Source organism: Crotalus tigris, unplaced genomic scaffold (assembly GCF_016545835.1).
Source record: "Crotalus tigris isolate CLP2741 ecotype Arizona unplaced genomic scaffold, ASM1654583v1 scf7180000017666.379230911805:20528666, whole genome shotgun sequence".
In the NCBI taxonomy this organism is placed as follows: Eukaryota; Metazoa; Chordata; class Lepidosauria; order Squamata; family Viperidae; genus Crotalus; species Crotalus tigris.
Genome location: NW_024096552.1, coordinates 17,316,447 through 17,343,200, shown reverse-complemented (window position 1 = coordinate 17,343,200; position 26,754 = coordinate 17,316,447). Strand labels below are relative to the sequence as shown.

The window sequence follows — 26,754 nt, the reverse complement described above, 5'->3', positions numbered from 1 at the left end:
ATTTCCCAAGGAATCAGCTATTTCTCTTCTGTTTGTTTATGAGACAGATCAGTCTCTGACTAAAGCCAGTGGAATTATAGAATAGTTGTAACAAAAGGAAGTTCTAGGAAAAAAACAGAATAGCTAAAGTTAACAAGATATCTATATCTGGAGAAGAAGCTAGGGAAGGCTAACTTTAAAAAAATAAAGAATAGAGGCAAAGCCTATTGCTGTCATTAGCAACTATAGTTTTAAATTTTATTCTGTTAAAAAACAGAGAGCGGACTTCCGGTGGTTAAGGCGGTGGAGATGGCGGCTACTTTGTAGCCGTCCTCCTGAGATGGTGTTAGATCCGCGGAGCACAGCGTTCATCAGCTGGCCCGCGGCTCGCAATCCTCTTCCCGGGCGAAGGGAAGGGGTAGAGATCGCATGAATAGAGGTAGAACCTCTTAACCTTCCCTGGATTTTTATTTTAGGGGGGTAGAAAGAGTGCTCCCTCGGAGTTCATTGCCTTCTCCGCCTCTCAGCTGTCTTTGTTTCTTCGGAAACAAAGCGAAACGCCGCTACCATCTCCGTATTTAAAGTAACCGTGAGTAATTTTAAACCGGACAGAACTGTTTAAAGGACTTTATTTATAGTTTAGCTTTATTTTATTTTTTTTTTAGTTTACTTAGTTTATTTAGTATGTGCTGATTTTTTTTATTTTTTGAGCTTTCTTTTTTTTTCTCGCGGGCGGAAAAGTGAGAGTGAAAGTAAAATGGCGTTTTGAAAGTTTTTCTTTTGAAAGACGGACTGGCTGAATTATTGCTTAATACTGTTTTCTTTTTTAAGTTTTTTTTATCTTCTGGGAGTTTTCTAAATTGATTCTATTTTATTCTATTTTATTTTATTTTTAATCTTTTGGATTTTTTATTTTTTACTGGTATTTTTATGAAGAAAGGAAGATAAATTAAAATGGCTTCAAAACGACAACCAGCCACTACAGCTCCTAAGGTAATCTCTTCTCCTGTTACTTCTACTGGGCAACAACAACTTAAAATAATACCCTCAGTGCAGCAACCTAAAACTACTCCACCTTCACCTCCCCCATCTGGTACATCAGCACAAGACATTAAAGAAATAATGGTAAATGCTGTGTCACAGTTTAGGGAGGAAATGAAGCAATTGTTGGAACAGAATAAATCTGAAAGTAAGGAAGAAATGAAGCAAGAGATGAAGGAACTTTTAGAACAGAATAATACTATTTTGAGGGATGATATACTTTTAGCTTTATCTGGAGTGGCCTCAGTGGTCGTGAAGCTGGACTCTAGAGTGGAGGAAATTGAAGAAACAGTAGAACTTTTGGATTATAAATTCCAAGATATGGAGAAAAAAGTGGAAGCTTCACAAGATGATATTCTTATGTTCCAGTATAGACAGATGGAATATGCTTTGAGAATAAGAGGCCTGAAAGAAGATAAAACCCAAGACTTGATGGAAATGGTGATTAATGACTTGGCTGTTATTTTGAACATAGATAAAGATGAGTTACGTGGGGAAGTGGAAAGAATTTATAGAGTTAATTCTTGGATTGCAAAACAGAAGAATCTGCCTAGAGATGTGGTGATATATTTTGCTAAGAAGTCTTTGCGAAACCAGATTTTGCAAATTTTCTACAACAAAAGATTCCAGATTGCTGCCCAAGATATTATTATATTAAAGGAAATTCCACCTAAAATTTTAAGAAGCAGAAAAGATTTTGCTTTTTTAGCAAATGAACTTAAAGCAAGACTGATGCCATTTAGATGGGAGATTCCGATGGGTATTGTCCTGAGCCATGCGGGGACACGTTACAGACTTAATACAGTTGCTAAAGCTAAGGATTTTTACAAAACGGTCCTGGGTGCAGGCTCACCTCTGCCCATGATGCACAAAGTCTTGAGTGATAAAGAGATGGAACAGAAACCTGAAGGTACAGGTGTGATGACTGCTGGACAGGTGGTATGGATGTCTCAAGCAGAGGTTAAAGAACAGAGAATGACCCGTGCAGCACATAAACGCAAAGAAAAAGAACAACAGAAAAAAGAAAAAGAAATTAAAGAATCTACTCAGCAAATTGTTTCAATGCCGGTGGGAGGAGCAAGACCCAAAAGCTCTGCAACATATTCTTCAGTAGCAGAATTTGAGGGGATCTTCTCCAGGCTCAAGGCCAAGGGAGATGGCAAAGCTCCTGACCTGGAATGTTAATGGATTAAATATTCCTCAAAAGAGAAAAAAAATCTACCATTATTTAAAGCAACACAACAATGATATCATCTGTTTGCAAGAAACTCATATTACATCTAAAGACCAAAAATATTTAAACAATCCTCGTTTGGGATCTCATTTTGTATCTCCCGCCCCTGGGAAAAAAGGGGGTGTGGTAATCTATGTTAAGAAGAATTTATCTGCTATCCTGTTAGAATCAGATCCTCATGGAAGATATGTTATGCTTGAACTTGGTTTATATGGCAAGAAAATTCTTATCGTGGGGCTGTATGCACCAAACCAGCAACAGGAGCAATTCTACAGGTTGCTACATCAGAAAATAACCTTGTTGGACTATAGATCTGTGATTTTAATGGGAGACTGGAATGGTGTCTTAGATATACAAAAGGATAAAAAAGGCTCTTCTACTTTTTTTAAACAGGCTAAGCTACCTAAAGCCTTCTTTGACATGAAAGAAGATTGGGAATTGAGAGACTATTGGCGTGAACGTAACCAGGAAGAAAGGGACTTTACCTTCTTCTCAGATAGACACCAATCTTTCTCAAGAATTGATTTTTTTTTTATTATAACAGATTTATACAACAGGGTGAAGAATGTAAAAATTTTTCCTAGGACATTGTCTGATCATAGTCCAGTTTGGATGGAACTGTTTGCTGAGAAAGAAGACAGGAGATCCTGGAGGGTGAATGAGAATTTATTTAAACAAGAAAAAAAAATGTCTATAAACTAAAGGAATCTTTAAAGGAATATTTTGCTTTAAATATGAATAAGGGAACATCAATGTCAATGGTGTGGGATGCAAGTAAAGCTTTTATGCGTGGTATTTTGATAAAAATGAATAACTTGCATAGACAGAAACAGATTCAGAAACGTAAAGATTTAGAAGAGGAGATTAAATTAAAAGAGAAACTCCTAATTTCAAATCCTTTAGATGAAAAGGTGAAAGGAGCTATAAAACTGTTAAAAACACAATTTAACATGTTGATGGCTGATCAAGCTGCAACCAATTTACTATTTATGAAACAAAATACATTTTGTAATGCTAATAAACCAGGGAGATGGTTGGCTTATCAGTTAAGAAAGAAACAGAAACAGAGGAATATAGATAAAATAAATTATAATGGTAAATTGGTTTATCAGAAAGAATTGATTAAGAAATCTTTTTTAGAATACTACCAAAAATTATACAAGAGTACTAATATTCAAACTACAGATATAAACAATTATTTAGGTAAAGTTAATTTTCCTAAATTAACAGAAGATCAGGAAAAAGAGATTAATGATTTAATTACTAAGGAATAAATTGTTATAGCTATTAAACAATTGAAATTGGGCAAAGCGCCGGGTATGGATGGGTTGACATCTATTTATTATAAAACTTTAGTAGAAGAGATGACTCAACCGTTGTGTGAATTGTTTAATAACTTATTACAGGGGTTAGAGATCCCTCCATCTTGGCGTAATGCATTTATATCATTGATTCCAAAAGACAATCAAGATCTTACATTGCCTAAAAATTATAGGCCTATATCTCTTTTAAATGTGGATTATAAAATTTTTGCAAAAATTTTAGCTAATAGGTTTATGGGGATTTTGCAGCAGATTATACATAAGGATCAATCGGGTTTTATAACTGGAAGGTATATGAAAAATAATGTTAGACAAATTATTAACTTATTAGAGTATTTAGAAAAGAATAACCAAGTCTCTGCAGGCTTGATATTTTTGGATGCTGAAAAAGCCTTTGACCAAGTGAACTGGCAGTTTATGTTATGTTTAATTAAGGAGATGAATTTTGGACAAAATATATTACAAGTACTATCTAATATATATCAAAAACAGACTGCTCAACTTATTGTAAATGGGGGTTTGTCAGAGGCTTTTGTAATAGAAAAAGGTACAAGACAGGGATGCCCGTTATCCCCGTTATTGTTTGTTTTAACATTGGAAATATTGTTGATTAAAATTCGGGAGTCTCAAGAAATAAAAGGAATAGAAATTAATAAAAAAGAATATAAATTAAGAGCCTTTGCAGATGACTTGGTTGTTACTTTGTCTCAACCTATTTGTTCGGTGGTAAAATTATTACAATTGATCCAACAATATGGACGTGTTTCTGGTTTTAAAATTAATAATAATAAGACCAAAATATTAGCTAAAAATATGACTAATGGTGATAAACAGGTTTTAGTTAAGTTAACAGACTTTGAAATTGTTGATAAGGTAAAATATTTGGGGGTTACATTATCTGCTTCCAATGCAAAACTGTATAAAAATAATTATGAAAAGTTGTGGACGGAGATACAGAAGGATTTAAAAAATTGGAACAATTTACAGTTATCCCTTATGGGTAGAATTGCAGTTAAAAATGAATGTCCTGCCAAAGTTTATTTTTCTGTTTCAAATGTTACCTATTTTAAAGAGTGATCGTAATTTAGATGAATGGCAAAAAGGTATTAATAAATTTGTTTGGGCAGGGAAAAAACCAAGGGTGAAACTTAAAATAATGCAAGATTTTCGTGAGAGAGGTGGACTCAAGGTACCAAATATGAAATTGTATTATGATGCTGTAGTACTAACATTGATCAGCGATTGGGTGAATTTAACAAATATAGAAATACTTCATTTGGAAGGTTGGGATTTACTTTTTGGATGGCATGCCTATTTAATATTTAATAAAAAAGTGGATTGGGTTTTTAAGTCTCATATTATAAGAATCTCTTTGCTTAGAGTGTGGAGGAAGTATTATAAATTTGATTTTAAAATACCATTATGGGCTATACCTCGGCATGCCATAGAAGGTATAAGGAAAGGGGTTAATATGGATATGGTTTCTTATGCACAGTTACTTAGATGGGATGGCCAAGACTGGCAGTTAAAGTCTTTGGAAGAGCTAATACATGAAAATCTAACTTATTCATGGTTCCAATATAGACAAATAGTGGACAGATGGAAGATGGATCGTAAAATGGGCTGGCTTAGAGAAGATGAAACTTTCCTAAAACAAGTAAGAGATCAAAGGCCAACCCATATTAAGAGAGTTTATGGGGTTTTAGTGGAATTGGATTCAGAATCTGAATTAGTTAAAGATTGTATGATTAAATGGGCACAGAATATTGGTGAATCGATTTCAATGGATACTTGGGAACTTATTTGGACAAGAAATGTTAAATTCACACAAGCGCAAAATTTAAGAGAGAATTTTTATAAGATGTTTTATAGATGGCACCTTGATCCAAAGAAAATGTCCATTATGTACTCTAATTTACAGCCGAAATGCTGGAGATGTGGACACTTGGATGCTACTTATTATCATATCTGGTGGACGTGTAAGCATATAAAAGCTTTTTGGATTAAGATATGGTGGAATATTCAGAGAATTTTTAGAAGGAGGGTAAAATTTACTCCGCAATTATTTTTATTAGGTATTGTTACTGATTGTGATGCTAGGGAGGTTATATTGATGCTAAATTTGATTACAGCCGCTAGGCTGTTAATAGGACAATATTGGAAGAAGGAATCCTTGCCTATTTTACAAGAGTGGTTTTATAAAGTTTCGTATTTGGCAGAAATGGCAAAGATTTCGGCTTTTTTAAAGGAGCAATCTCAAGAGAAATTTTTTGCGGTATGGGAAAAATGGATAAATTTTATACAACATAATTTAGATATGGAAAAATATTATTTAGCCTTTTTATAACTTGTAATGATTGTTTTTTTTTCTTCCTTTCTTTTTTCTTCTGTATTATTAGTTATATACTTTTCTATATATGTTTTATTTTTCGCCTACCTCTTTCTTTTTTCTTTCTCTCTCTCTTTTCTTTTTTCCTTTTTTCTTTTTCCCTTTTTTTTACGTATATTATTATTATATATATTATTATTATGATTTTTATTATTATTATTAATTATCTTATAAATTGTATACGTTATTTTTTAAAATTTGTTAAATAATCCTATATTCAGTTCTGGGAAGTCGGGGAGGGGGAGGGTGGGGTGGTTTGGGAGGGGGGGTGGATGTTTATTTGTAAAATTTTTGAAAAAAATTCAATAAAAAAAAAAAAAACAGAGAGCAAAGAACCCCAATTGGTCTTTAAAAAAAAACATTAAACATTTGCTATTTGCTTAGCATGTTCTGAAAGGCTGGACTTCCTTTTACCAGGCAAAGGGCAAACATTAAAAAGTGTTACTTTAATAATCAGCAGAAGAAAGAGACACTGATGACAACAGAGATGGAAGTCTCCTGTCAAATGAGGCTGCTACAGCCTCAGACAGAAGGATACACACAATTACATCTTCTAAGCCTCCTGTTAAGCAATTACAATTTCTTGGGTTTGTATTCTGTTGCCGTTTGACCTGACTGATGAGGAAGCAGACTGGATTTCAGTCTGTGACTGTCATAAATATGAATCAGTTGCCAAGCATCTGAATGTAAATCACAAGACCCTGGAGATACTGCAACATTCCAACTGATCGGCACTTCTTCTGGGCTTGTGGTTTAGCGCTGATCCTGAAGCTTCCTCTGACAGTCCTGAAGAAGCGCTGATCCTTCAGGGCTTCCGCTGAGCCCTGACAGCCCTGCAGCTCCAGCCATCTCTTGCCCAGGCTTGTGCGGTGCTGCCACCGGTTCAACTCATTCCCCTCCCCCATTACCACTTTTCTAGGATGGTCACGTACCACCTGCCAGGTGCCAATGTAACACAGGTGGTACCTGTATCACTGGTTGAAAAGCCATGATTTAGACTACCAGTACTCTTGATCCTCAAATTTGCATTTTGATTTACAAAATGTAACAGATACACATTTCATGAATACTTATGGAATGATTCAGCCTTATTAACTGTTAAGCTAGTTGAAATAATGTCCAGCTATATATATGCAATACATACAATTTAATAAATCCCTATTTTTATTATCCTACTGATATCGTACAGGCAGACTCCTGTTTGGGGCATTTATTTATTTAATCATAGTAAATACCATCCATAAGCAGATGACAAAAAGTGCATCGTGATGTAAAACTCTATCTTGCTGTATATGGTCAAAATATCATCTGCAAGTTTATAATGAGTAGAGATTGTGTTGTAATATTAGAATAAGTTTGAAAAAAATCTCAGCTAGCTACAGATGCCCCTGCTTAACCCATGATGTTTATCATTTTTCATGTCAGAGAATCAATCAACTACTTTTTACTGCAGTTAGTTTTCAACTTACCACTGTTTGAAGTTATGACAGACGCCCTAAAACAGTGATGGAGAACCTTTTAGAGACTGGGTGCCCCCAAACCACCCTGCCACCACCTCACCCCACCCACCCCGCCCACACCCCGCCACCCACCCTGCCATGCCCCACACCTGCCCCAGTTCCACTCCTGTTCTGCCTGCCCACAGGGCCACCCACTGTCTCCATAGCCCACCGCAGATCGCCCAGGCGGCCCTGCAGGACCATGGCACCCATACCCTCCACCCACGCCCTGCTGCCCAGCTGCCATGTCCTTGGCTATGGTGCTCCACGCAAACCACATCCGGGGACAATTCTCCTCCAGGGGTGCTGTTAGTGAGGAGGGGGCCACAGGGGAGACAAGGCTGGGGTGATGGTGTGCATGCCCACAGAGGGGGCTCAGAGTGCCACCTCTGGCATGCATGCCATAGGTTCACCACCACTGCCCTAAAAGATTCCTATGAGCCAATTTCAAAGCTATGGCCTCTGTAGTGCTCCTACAGTCATTTGTCCTTATGACCAACTGCAGCACCCCCCTCACCTCCATCCTGCTCTGCTGGGTTTCCATAAGGATTGGGCCTGTTTTCCCACTTCCATCAGATTCCCACAGGGCTAGGACTCCTCTCCATCCTCCATTAATACAGGCCTCTCCATCCCTGGACTTTGTCCCTGGACTTCTGGTTGCAGCCTGGAAGTAGCCACTATTTTTAAAGTAGCCACAATTCCTTGCAGCCAAATGCAATGGTAATCATGTGACCCAGGGGTGGAGTAGTCCATTCTATTTCCCTAACATGGTCTGGGCAGCACTGAGGAAAGCTCCAGAGCTTTCCAGGGCACTGCATAGGCTGCTTTAGGGAAGCAGATCAGAATACTTTGTCCCTTGGCTGTATGACTGCATCCCAGAAGTGGAGAACAAAGGTGGGGATTAATTAAGCACATTGTTATCACTTGTGACCATAAGGACAGGCTCCATTATAGTTGTAGATCGAGGATTACTTGTATAGAATTTTAATCCATTACATAAGAATAACATTCATGGAATATTCTCCTAATGTCTTAGAACATCTTTGAGAAAAACATTATGTTAGAGAGAAAAAATGTTCTCAGTACATGAATTTATTAAGTAATTGCCCACTGAACAGCAGACAAAGAAAAGTGTTAATGTTATAGCATGAGATTTATGCAGATAATGTGATTATTAACTCTATACAATGCAGTAAACTTCCCACAAATTAAATAAAATGCTCCAACAGTGAAGGCTATATAAATTAGTAGTATTTTGTAAGGGCTTGATTTATTTACTGTAATTATCTCAGTTACCAATATAATTCGTCATTAATCTTCTAATTATTATCTCTAGTTATCAACTATGGAAAACCCCATTTCTGCCCTCTCTGGATTCTGTCATATGATGAAGGGGAAGGGGGGTGAACAAAGGGGTTTTATGGCCCTCACTTCCTTCAATACAATTTCAAAGGACTTGAATGTGGATATCACCAAAAGGACTAAGCATAAGAATGGGGGCTATCAGCTTTGATCTGTTCCTCTCTGAAGTCTCCCTTCCACCGGTAGTGAGCAAAAGGGGGTGGAAATGTAGAGCCTGGGATTGTCGCTGGGAAGATGATGGGGGTGGGGCTACTGGGGACCCCTTAAAATCTTGAACTGTAGGGCTTGGGCCCCAGATCCTGTCTAGAATGCCTGCAACCATTTTCTCTTAATAAAGATGCCTGTTGGAAGAAATATTCCAAGAATTCTGTCTTCTTAAGATGGAAAGTGGGGTGGGTCCTTACATTAGACAGGATCTGCAAAAGTAGTCCACCTGGAAGGGAGAACCTTGCCGGGGGACTTTGCAAAAAATTACTATGTCAGACGGCGGAGCAAGAAAGGGAGAAAACTCCCCAGAAAGGGAGCTGTTATCCCAACTGAAACCCTGCCAGATGTCGGGATCTGAGAGGTCAGATTCCTCAGGAGAAGAGGTGGTGGAGACACGGGACCACAAACCTCGGTGGTCAATGGGCGTTGGAAAGAAAGGTAAATGGGAAAAGAAATCAAGAAAGGTGACCCTGCGACAGGGGGGCAACCAACCAGAATGGAAGCAGAAAATGGAGAAATCCCTGCACGCAAGTGAAGAGGAAGGGAACTGGGCACCGTACTCGGACTGGATCCTAGAGAAAGCTATCTATTTGATGAAGAGAACTCTCAGCTCCCTAGGAGAGGAAACTTCTGAGCCCTATGGCCGCCCCAGCTCCTGGAGCCGCAAAGGGAGAGACACTGAGGGGGAAGTGGGACCTGCAGCCCTGGGGACATCTACTGATCCAGTAGTCCCCACTCCCCGCCGATCCACAGATGGCAATCTGGGTGGAAGACACTACCACCAAAGGCACCAGTCCATTCAAAGACTCCCACCGCTGGATGTGAAATTCAAAGGGGAGCCAACACGCTTGGGGTTTTTCCTAACCCAAGTCCTCAGCTACATGGAGGAATACGGGCGGGACATCCCCAGTGACAAAGCCCGTATCCGGATTGTGCAATATGCCCTGGGCGGGCCAGCCGCAGATTGGGTAGTGAACTTGCACGACTCCAATGCCCCAGAGCTCAACGACTTCAACCGTTTCATGTCCTCTCTGAGAAGGCGATTTGAGGACCCCCTGGCTGATCGCAAAGCCCGCAAAAGGATAAAAACAATGAGGCAAGGCAAACGCCCAGTGGCTGAATATACGCAAGAATTCTGGGCCATTGCCAGCAAACTGAACTGGCCAGAAGACATCCTCCTTAGCCATTTCAAAGATGGACTAAATTATGACCTATATGACGCTTGCCTGCCCCAAGGGGACCCACCCCAACTTGAGAAATGGTACGTCTTGGCAGAGGAAGCAGAGATCAACATATTGAAGAGACACCACTGAAGAAAACAATGGAGCTGCTCCCCGCCTGAGTTGACACACGAACTAATGAAACCATTGGCCACAGCCAACAAGCAAATGGGGTGTTTCAAATGCAGAAGAGAAGGGCATCAAACTGTAGAATGCCACTCAAAAGCCCCCCAGCACAACCCAGACAGATCCCCGATCAGCAACTCAGGAAAGTCTCCAGCTAAGCCAAAAGAAACTGTCATGAGAATGATGGAGGGGGTGGAATCCCCCACCTCTGCTCATCAGGGGGAAAGAACTCCAGCCTACACCACAGGGCTGGTGGACACCTCAGACGACAGCTCGGAGGATGAACTCCTAGTAAGTGGACGCATCGCACCCATCCTCAAGACAGTAATATAATAATTCCCCCCATGCCCAAAGCCGTGAAGGTGAAAGCCTTAATAGACTCTGGCTGCACCCGCTGCCTCATAAGCCTGATGCTAGTGGGGAATCTGGGCAGAGACTGGAACAACCAATCTCATTTGGCCAGTTAGATGGGTCCATAGCAGGGGGGGCCAGCTACCCTAGCCACTTTACCAATACACCTCTCCCTGGGCAAACATGAGGAAAATATAACGTTTGTGGTGACCCCAGGCATGGAATGCTCAATGATTCTAGGGATGGAATGGTTTAAAAAATGGAACCCCTGGGTGAATTAGAGGATAGCAGAAATCAAATTCCCGAAGGGGGACCCCATGGACTTAAAATACCAAGGGGGGCTACCAGAATCAAGAGCAGAAAAACCATCCATGGGAGAGAAAAAGGGACTACCAGAAATACCAGAGGAATCCAGAGACCTTGCTGAAGTTTTCAGTGAGGAGAGGGCAGATGAGCTCCCCCCCTCACCAACCCACGGACTGTGCCATTGAATTCAAGCCTGGGGCAAAAGTCCCAAAGCCCAGATTATACTCCATGAGCCCAAAGGAGAAGGAAGAAATAGAGAGATTCATAAAGAAAAACCTAGAGAGGGGGTTCATTGAGCGAGCCAAGCCTAAAGTGGCTGCCCCGGTCCTCTTTAGAGAGAAGAAGGACGGCTCTTTACGCTTATGGGTGGATTATAGGGCTCTGAATACAATCAGTGAAAGCAACCTATATCCTCTACCCTCATGAAGGACATATTGTCACACCTCTCGAAAGGGAAATTTTTTTCTAAACTAGATCTAAGGGAAGCTTACTATTGCATGAGGATTAAGGAAGGGGATGAATGGAAGACCTCATTTAACTGCCCCATGGGGTGCTGTCAATTCAAAGTCTTGCCGTTTGGATTACAAGGGCCCCCCCTGCAGTAATTATGCAATTAATCAATGACGTTCTAAGGGAGCACCTATTTAAGGGGGTCCTTGTTTACCTTGACGACCTTCTTATCTTCATCGAAACAAAAGAGGAACATGTCAACCTTGTAAGAGCGGTTTTAAAGAAACTGCGAGCCGCCCACCTATATGCCAAACTCTCGAAATGCGAATTCCACCAGGAAAGGATAGACTACCTAGGTTATTGCATATTCCAACAGGGCATTGAAATGGACCCTGAGAAGGTCAGAGCAGTACTAGATTGGGCACCACCCTGCACAAGAAAGCAACTACAAAGTTTCCTGGGCTTTGCAAACTTTTACCGCCAATTCATCCCCTCATTTGCCCAGATAGCCTTGCCCCTCACTAGCTTACTAAAAATGAAGGGAGCATCCTCAGTAAACCTAGCCAGCCACTACCATGGACAATGGAGTTTGAGAGATTAAAGAGACTTTTTTCTGCTGAACCAGTACTGAGATAAGCCAGACATGGATAAGCCCTTTGTAATACAGGCAGATGCAAGTGATGTGGCAGTGGGGGCTGTTCTATTACAAGAAAACAACGAAGGGGTATTGCAACCCTGTGCATATACATCCAAGAAACTCACGGAAACAGAACAGTGCTGGCCCGTATGGGAGAAAGAGGCATACGGGATACATTGGTCATTACTCACGTGATGCCAGTTCCTTGAAGGCAACAAAATCTCTTTCCAGGTGTGGACTGATCACAAAAATTTGGAAGCCCTGAAAACACCCAGGAAGCTCAACCCTAAGCAAGCCTGCTGGTCCCAGCATTTTCACCAGTTCCAATTTAAGCTCAAACATTTGCCAGGGGAAAAGAACTTCCTGGCAGATGCACTATCTCGCATGCCCCAATATAATAGTACGCGAATCACAGACTCTAAATCAATGATGGCAGAATCACAACTGGCAGCACCAGTAACCACCACAGTCCAAGCTAAAATAAAACCACAACTGAGCAGCCAAACTGTAATTGAATTCCGGAAAAATTTGGAAACAGATGAATGGTTCCAGAAAAACAAAAATGTGTGCACAATGAGAGACAGGCTGCCTTGGGTGGGGGATAAGTTATATATACCAACAACCCAAAGAGTCACATTTATGCAGCTTTGCCATGACACAAAATCAGCAGGGCATTTTGGATTTGTAAAAACATTACACTTAATTAAATGGCAATTTTGGTGGCCATCCATAAAAAAGGACATAGAAAGCTATGTGGCCAGCTGCCCAAAATGTGCAACTGCAAAGAGGTTGCAAGGGAAATCGCCAGGACTATTACAAACAGTGGCAAGTCCCTCAACTCCCTGGAGGGAAATAGCCATGGATTTTATAGTGGAATTACCAGAAAGCAATGGGAATACTGTTTTCTGGATGGTCACGGACTTGTTTTCCAAAAAGGTGCACTTTATCCCTTGCCAAAAGATTCCCACCGCAAAAGCCTTAGCGAAACTCTTCGTCCAGCACATTTATAGATTGCACGGGGCACCCCAATGCATCATCTCTGATAGGGGAGTGCAATTTACGTCTGCATTTTGGAAGGAATTTTTATCCCTCTTAGGAACCACTCAGGGACTGACATCTAGCCATCACCCTCAGTCAAATGGTCAATCGGAAAAATTGAACTCAGTACTTGAGCAATATTTAAGATGTTTTCTTAGTTTCCAGCAATCTGATTGGGCAGACTTACTCCCTTTTGCAGAAGTTGCCTACAATAATGCAGTCCACTCCAGCACAGGTTAGCCACCGGTCAAAGTTTCAATCCCATGCCAGAATTAACCCCAAATGAACCGGCGATCCCATCACTGAAAGAATGGATGGAACAATTACAAAACACCTGGCCAATAGTTAGAGAAGCACTAGATGAAGCTAGGCAGGCATAAAAAGCACAAGCCGATAAAAAAAGGGTTGAGCCTACACCATTTATTATAGGAGAAATGATGTACTTTTCTACAAAATACCTAAAGTCCCTACAACCCTGCAAAAAACTTGGACCAAAATATATAGAGCCTTTTCCAATTAAAAGAATCATAAACCCAGTAATAGTAGAATTAGAATTACCCCAAACTCTCAGACAAATACACCCAATTTTTCATTGCAGCTTGCTGAAAAGAGAGCATCAGTCATTGTTATGGCCAAAAATTCCCCCACCATAACCTCCAATCATGGTGGAGGGCGAACAACACTTTGAAATATAGGAAATCCTAGACTCTAGGAGATATCATGGAGCGACTCAGTACCTAGTTGCATGGAAACACCTCCCTGCCTCACAAAACGAATGGGTCCATAAACGTCATGTCAGAGCCCCAAAGCTATTAAAGAAGTTTCACACAGAGTATCCTAACAAGCCTGACTAACTTTTATACCTGTTTTGTTTTCTTTCAGGTAGATCTATCTTATTTTTAAGGGGGCAGGATGTCAGAATCCAATTATATTTCATCTCTAGTTATCAACTATGGAAAACCCCATTTCTGCCCTCTCTGGATTCTGTCATACGATGAAGGGGAAGGGGGGTGAACAAAAGGGTTTTATGGCCCTCACTTACTTCAGTACAACTTCAAAGGACTTGAATGTGGATATCACCAAAAGGACTAAGCATAAGAATGGCCATCAGCTTTGATCTGTTCCTCTCTGAAGTCTCTCTTCCACCGGCAGTGAGCAAAAGGGGGTGGAAATATAGAGCCTGGGATTGTCGCTGGGAAGATGATGGGGGTGGGGCTACTGGGGACTCCTTAAAATCTTGAACTGTAGGGCTTGGGCCCCAGATCCTGTCTAGAATGCCTGCAACCATTTTCTCTTAATAAAGATGCCTGTTGGAAGAAATATTCCAAGAGTTCTGTCTTCTTAAGATGCAAAGTGGGGTGGGTCCTTACACATTTTTTAATTAAAAATCAAACTCTATCACAAGGGCTGTTCAGGAAAGAAAAAAGAATAATTGTCCATAGTTATAAACAGAATCCTACATCTAATCAACCCTCCAATATCTCAAGACATGGAAACATTTTAAAGATTATCAATAAAAGACCTAGTTCTGCATATAAAACAAGACTCAAAAATTAAACTATGATCTAATTGCAACTATATTCATCTTCCTTAAAACTCCATGAAATGTTGTAGGCAAACAAAACATATAGAATTGCCTTAATATTATACTTCAGACAAGGACAAGAGAATGCTGCAGCTTTCTGACCTTTCTGCATTCCCGTCTGGTATTTATATAACTACTAATCTAATCTTTCATGGTTAGATTAGTTTGTTCAAGGTTTGAAGGTTTCTTCAATGAACTCTCATTGCATTGACATTTTTAATATTTTAGTCCTTTCAACCAAGGTGCTGAAAAGTTTTAGCACCTGTAAATTCCTTCCCTGTTCATTTAGCAGAGTGGCATCTTTGACGGCCCTCACAATGTGAGCATCATATATATCACATCTGTTTCACATCATATATAAATCTGTTCATATATTAACAGCTTCAGACTCTGGGAATCTTGGATTTACCTATTTGAGATTGAGGGACCATAGTAGATTTACGATCACACAGAGGGGAAAAGGGAAGGCCTAATTCTGCTTCTTTGTCACCCTGAAAAGTAGAAGGAGAGAACAAACTATCACAAGAATGTGAGAGACACAATCTCCAGTTTCATACCTTTCATCCCAATGTTCTGTGAAATTAAATCTCATGAAGAAAAGAATGTACAATTTGACCTAACCACTTTTGGATTGTGTACAGTATTACCTAGAGAAAGTTAATTGGTCATATTTTTATTTTTTTTACTCAAAACAGCATTTTTTTCCCTCAAGTTTTCCTTAATATTTGGGAAAAGACTAAAAACAGAAGCAAAATTTGTTAGCCTAAATGGTGTGTGCATGTGTAGATGTGTAGAATTTTTTTCTATGGTCTTGCCACTCTTCCTGGCCAGAAGTAAAAGCCACAATTTTTAACATGGAGACAACCATTATGAGGGATAGTTAGCATAATTTTAAAAGGTAATTAAAATTCAGTAAAGCCACAAAAACAAGGAAGCAGGCAGCCTTCCTCCCCAAACTCAGCAACAAAAACTATGTGTACTTAGATACCATATTTGGAACTTTTGCCATAGCTAATTTCTTCATAATACATTTTGTTAAATAAGATTGAGAGGGGGATTTTCTTTTCCTTTCTATAGGCCTATGTCAAGCCTATGGAATCCCAGAGGAAGGAAGGGAGGGAGGGAGGAGGGAGGAGGGAGGAAGGAAGGAGGGAGGGAGGGAAGGAAGAGTATGGGAAAAGGAATTAGCTTATTTCTGAGTTATGTGAGGGCCATTCAACCATCTACAGCAGTGGTTCTCAACCTGTGGGTCGGGACCCCATTTGGGGTCGAACGACCATTTCACGGGGATCGCCATACAAGGCTGTCCGCCATTTTTTCCCCCTTTTCTTTGGCCACGCCCCTGGCACCCAGTGATTTATAAGTGGTTGGGGTCACCACAACATGGGGAACTGTATTATGGGGTCGCGGCATTAGAAAGGTTGAGAACCACTGCTCTACAGTCATATGAATTCTTCATGTTACCTGTCTGAAAAATTCTTCTAACAGTGACATGGTCCAGCGATGATGGAGGTTCCATGCCTTGGCAGGATGACTGATGTCAGCTGTGTGTAACATCAGGGATAAGGCTTTTGGTTTGTCAATTCTGAAAAACCAAAATAATGGCATAAATTAATTGCCTAAATAAATTGATTTTTTTTTAAAAGACTGCTAACCAAAGAAATGAAGGTATGCAGACAATAACCTAATGAGCAATAGCTTGTGAAGTTGCATCCAAAACATAGTCAAAATACAAGGTCGGTCTCTGAACTCAAACCAGTAAGAATATTAGGGGAAAAAATTCAGATCTTAAACAAGTCACATTTAGCATTTGTCTTATCTGAGTCTGAAACACATGGTGTCTCCATATTTCCTTCTAATATTAAGAAAAAAAAATGCTCATGGCTTACAATGTAGAACCTAAGGTCAATATATATACATGGTGATGGTAAAGTAATTACTTTTTGTGACATTTATCATAATATGCTTTCAAATACCAAGCAAGGTCTTTCACTCCTTTTTAAGCTGCTCTGCCCAGCAATGTTTCTAGCAGTTACATAAAAATACATCCTACTTCAAAAAATATATTTTGACAAACCTATCTATTTCAGCTGAAATCAGTTCCAGCAAATAAAATCTACTGCATGAATCTGCAGATTCCATGCCTACATAAGGAAGTTTGGGGATTGACATTAGAATTCATTTTTTAAAAAAGAAACAAATCCAAGCAGATGTTCTGGAGTAACCAAAAAATAAGAAGGAAGCAGGTTTGTTTCTAAAAAGAAGAAAAAAAATAAAGAGTCTACCCCTGCTCCTAGTTCTGTTCCAAGATAGTATTTTAACAAGCAAGATATATGACACTTTTATTGAAACTAGGCAGAATGAATTCTTCTTTCATTCATAAATATGAATGAAATATATATTTCATAAATCATATCTTACCTACAAAATAAATAAAATCTCATTAAATCTGATGTGAGAGAAGTTGCTAAGAATTTTTTTCAAAAAAGATAATAAATGGTTTGTTTGTTTGTATTCTTGCACCTATTTAGTTATACAATAGCTAAGTAGGGTATATGAATGTCCTATATTTTATTGTGCAATCATCTCTCCAGTAGTTTGCAGTTTCAGCTACATACTAAGTGAAAACTTAATGAAAGTTTTCCCAGTGTTAAGTATTTCTTAAGACATTTTGAGGAGAATTTCTCCTTCCTCTTTAGAAATTCAAATAAATCATCTCTATAATTTTCTACATTTTTGGTAATGAATTTCAAAATGGCATTTCTGCCTTTTTTCTAGCCCAGTGTTTCTCAACCTTGATAATTTTAAGGCATGTGGACTTCAACTCCCAAAATTCCACAGCCAGCATCTAGCCTGTATTGCCTTTTTAGTGCAATCCTCTTCAATAGGAAGAGAGCTAGCTGCTAATTTGTGATTTTGATGTTTTTCATGCCCCAATAGAACAGAAGAAAGTTTAATTTTAAATGCTACTCATATAGACCATTCTTTATAGTGAAATATTCACAAATGGATTACAATTTAATTAGGAGCCCAACCCTAAAACCAATATTCAACATAAAATCTTTAAAATAAAAAAGAGTAGCTGTAGAATATAAATTCTTAGTTCAAGATATATGCAGATTAGAATAATCCTTTTAATTGATGCAGGAAGAATTTCAAAGAGATTCTGTCTTTGCTACTCATCTATCTTGTAACTCTTACTAGTGGAACAGGGAGCAGTATTCAGATACTGATATTAAAATCTGATTCGGATCGTGTGGGTGGAGATAGGTCTTTAAATAATCTGGATCCAAACTAGTTAATATCAGCACTTTGAACTGGTCCTGTAAAAAGTATGATTTAGTATAACTAACATTGAGTAATGTATTCCAGACATTTATATCCCACAAATATTCTATTAGGGCAGTCCGATATGCAGTATATTACATTAATTGGTAACCAGTTCAGCGGGCTTTAACTGGTATATCAGTGATACAATCAGAATAATATTTTCTTTGCTCTTCTGAAATCATGCAATTGCATGTGAATCCAATCACTGGGAAAAGAAATAGTTACAACAGAGAATGTTATTGTTGTTGCAGTTGTTTTCAGCAACGTATTTTTGAAGCTGGTATAATAAAGTGGCAAAGTACCAGCTGCAATAGAGCCCTTTCCTCTCCATAGTGTCAGAAGGTCTCTTACCCTTCTGGCTGCTGCAATGCATTCTTCATGGCCTTGATTTGCTGAAAGTGACAGGACATATCTGTAGCCAGCACCATCTCAATCACTAGAGTCCTAAATTCTCTTTTGGCAGATATCCAGAGCAGGGAAGAATGAGGAGAGAATGAGAAAAAGAAACATATAAGAAACACTTGTTTTTCTTTCTCAGTCTGAACTTTATTTATGGCATTCAAACTCTTTGTTCCCATGTGCAGTCACTCAGTACTTCATGTTATCTCTTTAACTGGAGTTTCTGGGAAGGGAGTTATGTGTAATTTAGTCGTATGTTAGGGTCTTGCTTGCTAAGAGATTTTTAAGTGCTTTTCTTTAAGTGACCTTAGGACACCTCTTCTGTGAAATGCAGCTTTCCAGAATCATCAAGCTGAAAATGACACTAAGTAGGCAAAATCACTCATACAAGAACACAGGCATACATTATTTGGTTGACTGGTATTCTGTTGCAGGTTTCACTCATTATAATTCAACAACACAGGCCTATGAATGCAGAGATGAAGAAACAGCAGAGGCAACAAATATCATGCAGAGCAGGATTGACTGGGGAGTTTAAGGGTTATGATATTAGATCAGAGTCTCATTTATTCATACAAGTCATTGATTTCTCCGAGCCAACCACTATCTCTCAAGTAAAATTAGAATTTCTATTAGAGGAAACAGTGACTTCCCCCATCACCTCACATAAATATAATAAACAAACAGTCAGCCTTTTGATGTAGACTCGGTCAAGAAACAGGAGCGGCAGAATGTGTGGTATTGTTAAAGGGTATTATATCAGAATTTTGAAAACTTTTTACACTTTCTCTCTATTAAATCTCATACCAAACAAAATCAAAGAAGGGTTATTTTGAGTTTCTTTCTCATGTTTTCTTCTTTCCCAGTACTGATTAATCTTTTATGAAACTCTTCTCTTAACAGTTTGGATCAATTTATGTTCTATCACAGAAAAAAAAGTAATATGGCACTAATCAACATGATTATTTTCTCAAATATGATTGGTGATTTCAACAATTTGAGATTTCAGTTACTAAACTGAATGTCTGAGGAAGTGAAAACATTCAAATGAAATCCATCCGTAGGAATGTACTTTATAAGTCGAAAAAGAAATCCTCAAAAACAGAAACTATAGCAGTTAATAAAAGCACATGTATCAGGATACTTGCTCTTGCAGACAAATAGACACAAAAAGATATAAATAAAATAATAATTTCTGTTGGAATTAACAATATTCATGTTTGTTGAATGATAGCCTAGGTTGATTATATATTCAGGACTAATGATCCTACTTATAAATCTTCTAGTGAGGTTCAGGAGCATCCTAATGAGTACTGAAAATTTCATCAATTTTGTATTACTAAATGTATGCTGATAGGAAAGCACTGGATCACAGCAAGTATATGGGAATGATCTTGGGAGATGGGGGAAGAACTGAAGCTAAGGAATGCTTGGGTAAGACGAGGAATATGTGCATGGTAAACATATCAGAAGAGACCCTCCCTAGTTTCTTGGCTTGTAAAAGAGATGAGGGAAATATACTTTCAGACTTGCCAGATTCTGTTAGGGGTAGACAACCTTGGCTCTTTTATGATTCGTGGACTTCAATTCCCAGAATTCCTGAGTCAGCCATGCTGGCTCAGGAATTCTGAGAGTTGAAGTCCACGAGTCATAAAAGAGCCAAGGTTGTCTACTCCTGTGTTAGTATAACTAATACAGTATATCTGGGTGTGCTTATTCTTTGGACTATCTTGCAAGGATGGCAATCTAGCCTAGGATTTTATTTTTAGCTATAAGCAGCTAAAAAACATTTAATGGTTGCCATTAAAGTATTTTAATGATGATTTATCAAAAGGTCTACATAAAGAAACAAACAAATTCTGTAAGTTTTGAGATGAAAATTGCACTCATGTTTAAAAAGCTTTTTTTTTCTTTACCTTCCATGTAAACTAATATGAGAAAATATACAATTTTCCATGTTTGATCTTGCTGTTTTTCTTATGGCTGCTGAAGAAGGTGTATTTTTTCTTGAAATACATTGCACTTTTGGATAATAATTGAACAAACAAATATTGTTTCGGATAATTCAACATTTTATCTCACTGGCCAGATGTAATTTTTTTGTTCTGTTTTGTTTTCCTGCCATTCTTTGGCAACATCAACCCTACTAGGTGCCACAACAGCACCAAAGATTTATTGTTATGGCATTCTTTAAAATGATTTATATTTCAGTTGAATTACTTCAATATACATTTCCTCTCAACAGCTTCTCACATTAACTGATAACAAACTATCTTCTGCTGTGTGCCTGTGAATCAAGGTCCCACTGAGTACATTTAATACCCAGAACAATCATGTTGACAATGAGCATTCTTACCTCCAATCATCTTTGGAGAGGTTAGACAAAATGTTCATCTCCTCATCATCTTGCAAAAGTCGAAATGCTGCACTGAGGTGATGATTTTCTAACACAGATCGATCATTGTACAGAATGGCTGTATCTGATCTATAAAGCAAAAAAGTCCATTCTTATATGATTGGCTTTATTCTTCTAGCTATAGCTAAAAATATTATTGTGCAGGACCAAATTATTCATTTCTAGTATTTATTATTTTGTAAGAAATTGATGAGAGAACCAAATTCCATTTTAAGTCTTTCAGGCCAGTGGAGTTTTTCCCCACTTCATATGTATTTAATAAATTATTCTAAGAAGCTTCTTGGATAAGAAGTGAAATGTCTTCAAGGAAAAACAAAGTCCACTTGCCTTTTGAAAAAAGCACCTTTGGGACAATCATGATCTGAATGACTGAGAATCTCCATAGACAAATTATTCTCAGGTATTTCGGGAAAAGTACAACCTGCTTTTTTTTCCTTTTTTTTTTTTTTTTTTTTGAGATTATTGTCCCTTTCCCTCAGAATGCTGTGGAATAAATCAAGTTGCTAGATTACACTAAAAAAATTCCATAAAACCATTTTTATTCGGAGGTAAATCCCATTAACATTAAGATTATATCTACTGTATTTCTAGGTGACTAGAAGGCAGTAAATAATGGGATTAACAGAACAACTATTACTATACTTATTTTGCATTTTTATATGTTTTTAACAGTCTATGATGAAAAAGAAAGAATCATTTTTCATTGCATGATATTAAACTTATAACTACATTGTATGAAGGTTCATTGTGAAAGATCTCCGCAAGGCCATACAGTATATTTCACAGCTAAGTGGGTTTCAACATAACTTCCTTCTATCCAAGCTCAAAACTATAACCACTTAAACAAGAGAAACACTTGGTAACTAGAAGAATGTGAAGACTGCAGTGTGAATACTAACTTGTTCCATCAAAACCAGACATTTACTGTTGTCACATTTTCACTAAAGTACTGAATATTATTCTCTAATATTCATCATATGTCCATCAGTTTATCAGTTTCATGACTATATATGTTCAATGATGCAATCTTTGATCTCCGGGAAGAGTATACTCCAGTTATTTATTGTTAAAACAACATTTAAAAACAATAAAAACAGTTATATACAAGGTTAAAACAACTTAGCTTTCACTGGTCCTTTGCCAGCGTCCTCAGAGTGGGGCTTAGGGGGTGGGAAAGTTCTTTTTATCCCCTTGCTGATCCAACTGCCTACTCATTGCCCTCGTGACAGGGCCACTCTTCCTGATTGCCTGTAACTGCCTTAACTGTTCCGCCCTCTCTTTTTTGCACTCTATCATTGTATTTTTCTGCTCTGTCATCCTTGTGCCGTCTCCCCCTCCCTGTGCTGTTATCACCAACACACTCCTCAATCCCTCCTCTCTACCCAATGCAAGGTGCCTCCTCCGATTCGGCACTACACAAGTCCTGTCACGGAGTTTCTCCTTTTTATTCTCCCTGTTAGGCTGCTGGTCTACCTGCCATTTTTGTGTTCCATTGCCAGTTCCTATCTCATCTTATATATATATATATATATATATATATATATATATATATATATATATATATATATATATATATATATATATATATATGCTTAAATCATCTGTTCAGGACTCGGTAATATTTGAGTTCTTCCCCTGCTCATAGATAAATGATAGATAAATGATAGATAGATAAAAGTGTGTCTACCCTATTTATTGGCATTTCCTCTTTAATTTTATTCTAATTGAGCTAGTGTATTCATCCTCACTCTTCTTGACCTCTTAGTGGCTTTTGATAATCAATAATCCACAGTTGGAGTTGAGAGTTTGTGGCAAAGATCTGTGCTGATCTGTGCTGATTCACCTCCTTACTCTGAATCTGGGTCTGCACTGTGTTGCTGGGAAGTGACCCACAGCCTTTCTTTGTAAGTGCATCAGAATTTGTGCTCTCTTCCTCCTCTTTTTTGGCACTACATGAGTAAAATCATCTATACAAGGTAAAACCACAGGTTGAGGCATTATTAGTTTGCAAATGATACCCAATTGTGTATCTCCATCCTGAGTGAATTAAGGGATGTTGTGAATATTCCAATTTGCTTCCTGGCCCAATTTAATGTGTGGGTTATCATCTTAAAAGCCGTTGGTGGCATGGGATTATATCTCGTTCCATTTACAGTCACCTGTCCTAAGAAGTCAAGCAGAGAGGATATATTACAAACCCCATCAGTTGAAGAATTTTGCCTGGCTGGATCCATGAAGAGAGCTTGATCTAATATTGTTCCTGCCCTATGGAACATCTCGCCCCCTCCCGCCCCAAAATGAGGTCAATCCCTACTTTTCTGGCCTTCCAGAAAAACATGAAGACCTGGCTTTCCCAATCTGCATGGTTATCAAAAAGTGGTATACAACTTTGAGGATGTTGATGGTCTGAGAAATCTCCCTCTGTCTTTTAACTTATCTTTTATCCTCGTTCTAATTTGTTTGTCATTTAGTTTTAGTTCTAACTGTATCTTTAATTGTAAACAATTATAAACATTATTGTTATGTTGATTCCTATCTTTTATATGTCCAATTGATTTCTCCCTCTACCTCCCAGTGCCATTTAGTGTCTATCAATAAGTGTGTGTGTTTGTGTGTGTGTGTGGGTGGGTGGGTGGGTGGTTGTGCATGTATTCACACTTGCACTGTGAGGGGGGGAGGTTCCATATAAACAGAAAACTATCTGACTCCTAGCACAGGCAAAACAGTGGAACAGTCCAGGTAAGTATAGACAAAAGACCACATAACCTGAAAAACCAACACTGATTTTTATTCAGTATAGCACAACCACAATCTGGTTTGCTAACTTGTAGATTTTATCTTTATTTCAGAGAAAAAAATAAAAAGATTGTAATAGCCTACAATTTAAAAAAGTATGACTTCAAAATTTCTGATCAGTTTTGTATGAAATTTGATGGGTTAAATTGCTCTGAAATTAATTTTCTTGCAAATTTGGTAGTATTCGATTTTCCTCTTGAAATTACTTATATTCAAATAAACATAAACTACTTACCTTTGAATATAGAATAATGGATTGGAGGAGCCTTGAGATTATCTAGCTCAAAACAGAATATCAGGCAGTGCAACTGATGGTTTAGCAGCTTCTACCTGTTAAGTCTTTAACAAGCAATTTATTCCATTCCCAAACTGCTGTCATAGTTTTACTTATATATCCTTTTTCTCATGTCATGATCTGTTCATTGTTTCCTTTTGAATTCCATCAAATATAAACTCAATTTCTAAAATTGTCCTCACCTAAACTGTTGCCAACATTATATATTTGCAGTTTATCTTCTATTGCTTCTGAATTAATGGTAATTATATATTTTAATTTTAATTATGTATTTTACAGACAGCATAAAACCTTTTTCATTCATCTGTAGCTGTTTGTGCTTTCTACATCATCAATAGGCATATGTATGTTGACAGAGACTGCACAAATGCAATTAAGTTTCTTTTCTGTGCATTTTTTCTAAAAGCCAAATATCAAGGTGTTGTGAAAGAACTACTCTAGCATGACAGAAAGATGTTACAAACCTGTGTTCAAATTTCAATATCATCCCCATCAGTCTATTAATAAATAAAAGCCACTCATAATGTAATATTATTTATTATTTGATTTATTTTAGATTATAAAATATAAATAATAGGTTTAGTATTTTATTAACTAACAAATGAAAATAGAAATTCAGAACACATATTACAGCACTCAATGGAGAAAAAAACATAGCAAAGAGAGGAAAATCATCTCAACTAGATGCCACTAAAGAGGTTGACAAAAACCAAAATGTTGTGACATCAGACATGAATAAATTATATGAAATTAAATATGAAGAAGCATGAAAGTAGATATGAGGTTTATATATGTGATAATATATCATAAATTATCATTCCAGCTTCTAAATATATATAATTATATTGCCGTATTTAAAACTGTTAACTACAATTTTATGACCTGCCTGGAACTTTATTTTGATAGCCAAAATCTGAAATTGTGAGAAGAAAAACTGAAAGTACACTAATGAAGTTTTGACTTAGCAATTTAATGGCAAATATACCTCATAGGTATATTGACATAATATCTAAAACTATTAAACTGATTTTGCAAACTCCATTTCAACCTTTCTCCAGTTTTGCTTGATCATAGCTCATCTTTCAGCACTCACCTTGTTTGAATATGAAAGTTGTTTGTAGTTCCAGTGTGCTCATAGTCATGGATAGCAGCTGCAAAAATCATAGCAAAAATCTCCAGTTCTGTTAACCAGTGCTGAAAAAAAGATTTTGAAAAATCAGATAATATATAATATTGCAAAGTTTAAATAGACTATTGTTTAGTAAGGCCAATAATGTTTGAATCTAATATCTTTTATTAAGATTATCACTGATGCAGCTCCTGAATAACAATGAAGAATTTTAAAAATTATTATTCTCAATTGCTGTGCTATTGTCTACAGGCAATCTTGATATTTCAGAATTTTACTCTTGGGGCACCACACAAACTGTTCAAGAACTTCAAATTCTAATGAGACAGTAAAATAAACTCTGAATATTTTTGTCCAGTTTCTTCTCCACCCATTCCCAACTACTGAAAAACTGAATCGCAAATATTTGAAAACTTGTAACTTATCCTTGAGAATGTTTGACAATATTCCCATTCTTTTGGTCTTTCCCATCTTTAATCTTAAAAATGTTATTTAATATTAATTATTCAATGTTCTTTGTAGAGTTAATTACAAGGAGTATTTCAGGGTTAGTTGTTCATAATTAAAAAAACTTTCAAAAGCTGATGAAGCAAATGTAAATCAGAAAAAATATGATTGATTGATATTTTTTATTTGTTGCTATCATGACACTGGATATATATCTGAGTAGAGAACAATATGTTGTTCTGTAAAGTAGCATCTAGTTCACTTAAAATAATGTGAGCACACTTCGGTTTAAATTTGAAAATCACAAAAGTTAGCAAGAGAACTATCCAGGAAAAATATTTGTTGCTCAAACCTAGCTGAAATTAACAGTTTTAAAAACTTTCTTAGATATGTATAGAAAAATCAGCTTTGATTTAAACCCTTCCCAGAACACCCTGTTAAAGAAGAAAAATTCACTTTCCCATATTAAGTCTTGCATCTTGCAATCTAACCATCTGATATGACAAATACTTTTTTTCAGTTGGTTTTCAGAAAATTCCAGAGACTTAATTCAGACACATGGGTAGCATTGCCTTTAGGATGGCTTATATCTTCCAATTTATAATTTTTAAGGAGTTTAAGTTTTCATGGACTGGAGACAGAAATCACTGACAAATTGCCATGTTTTGGTTTTGCACATGAACAGACTTCTATTTTGTATTAAGTAACATAGTATCTAATAGAATTTACCTAATAGTAGCCAACCAAATTTGCATACTATAATCTTTCTTATTTAGTAAACCCAAACTAATAATCTCAAACAAATAAATTGGATTTTTTTGTGTGGTATACATAGGAATATGTTTTATACCACCCAGAATTGTGCGTTTGTGAGATGGATGACTATATAAATATGCTAAATAAATAAATTATATATAAAAATTCCTTCAAATAGTAATTTTTTTTAGCTGTCTTATCCTTATGATTATTATCACCATCATGATAAAAAAGTCATTGACTATAGGGAAAAAAACTTATCTGAACTCACTCAGAATTTGCTGTATCTGGAATACCTTTTCTAAAAGTAAAGCAAAACAAAACACAAAACAGACAGGACACTTTCAATGTGCTTAGCCATGTACTGTTTTTCAATAAACGTTTGAAAAATCCCACCATTTAAAGATATCTAATCGTTACGTTTTGTAAAAGCTATGCTT

The 26,754-nt window shown here is 37.4% G+C and overlaps 1 protein-coding gene across 11 annotated transcripts in view; it reads right to left on the bottom strand.

Moving 5' to 3' along the window:
- The window catches only part of PDE1C (phosphodiesterase 1C), a 335,588-nt gene that overhangs the window by 57,523 nt on the left and 251,311 nt on the right, over positions 1–26,754 (bottom strand). For all 11 annotated transcript variants that reach the window (XM_039336835.1, XM_039336836.1, XM_039336837.1 and 8 more), the window contains 5 exons: positions 25,076–25,176; positions 20,832–20,960; positions 18,428–18,529; positions 16,211–16,331; positions 15,156–15,237 (listed from right to left, as the gene is read on the bottom strand). In XM_039336835.1, the coding sequence (XP_039192769.1) occupies positions 15,156–15,237; positions 16,211–16,331; positions 18,428–18,529; positions 20,832–20,960; positions 25,076–25,176 (535 nt within the window). The remainder of the gene's footprint in view (positions 1–15,155; positions 15,238–16,210; positions 16,332–18,427; positions 18,530–20,831; positions 20,961–25,075; positions 25,177–26,754) is intronic.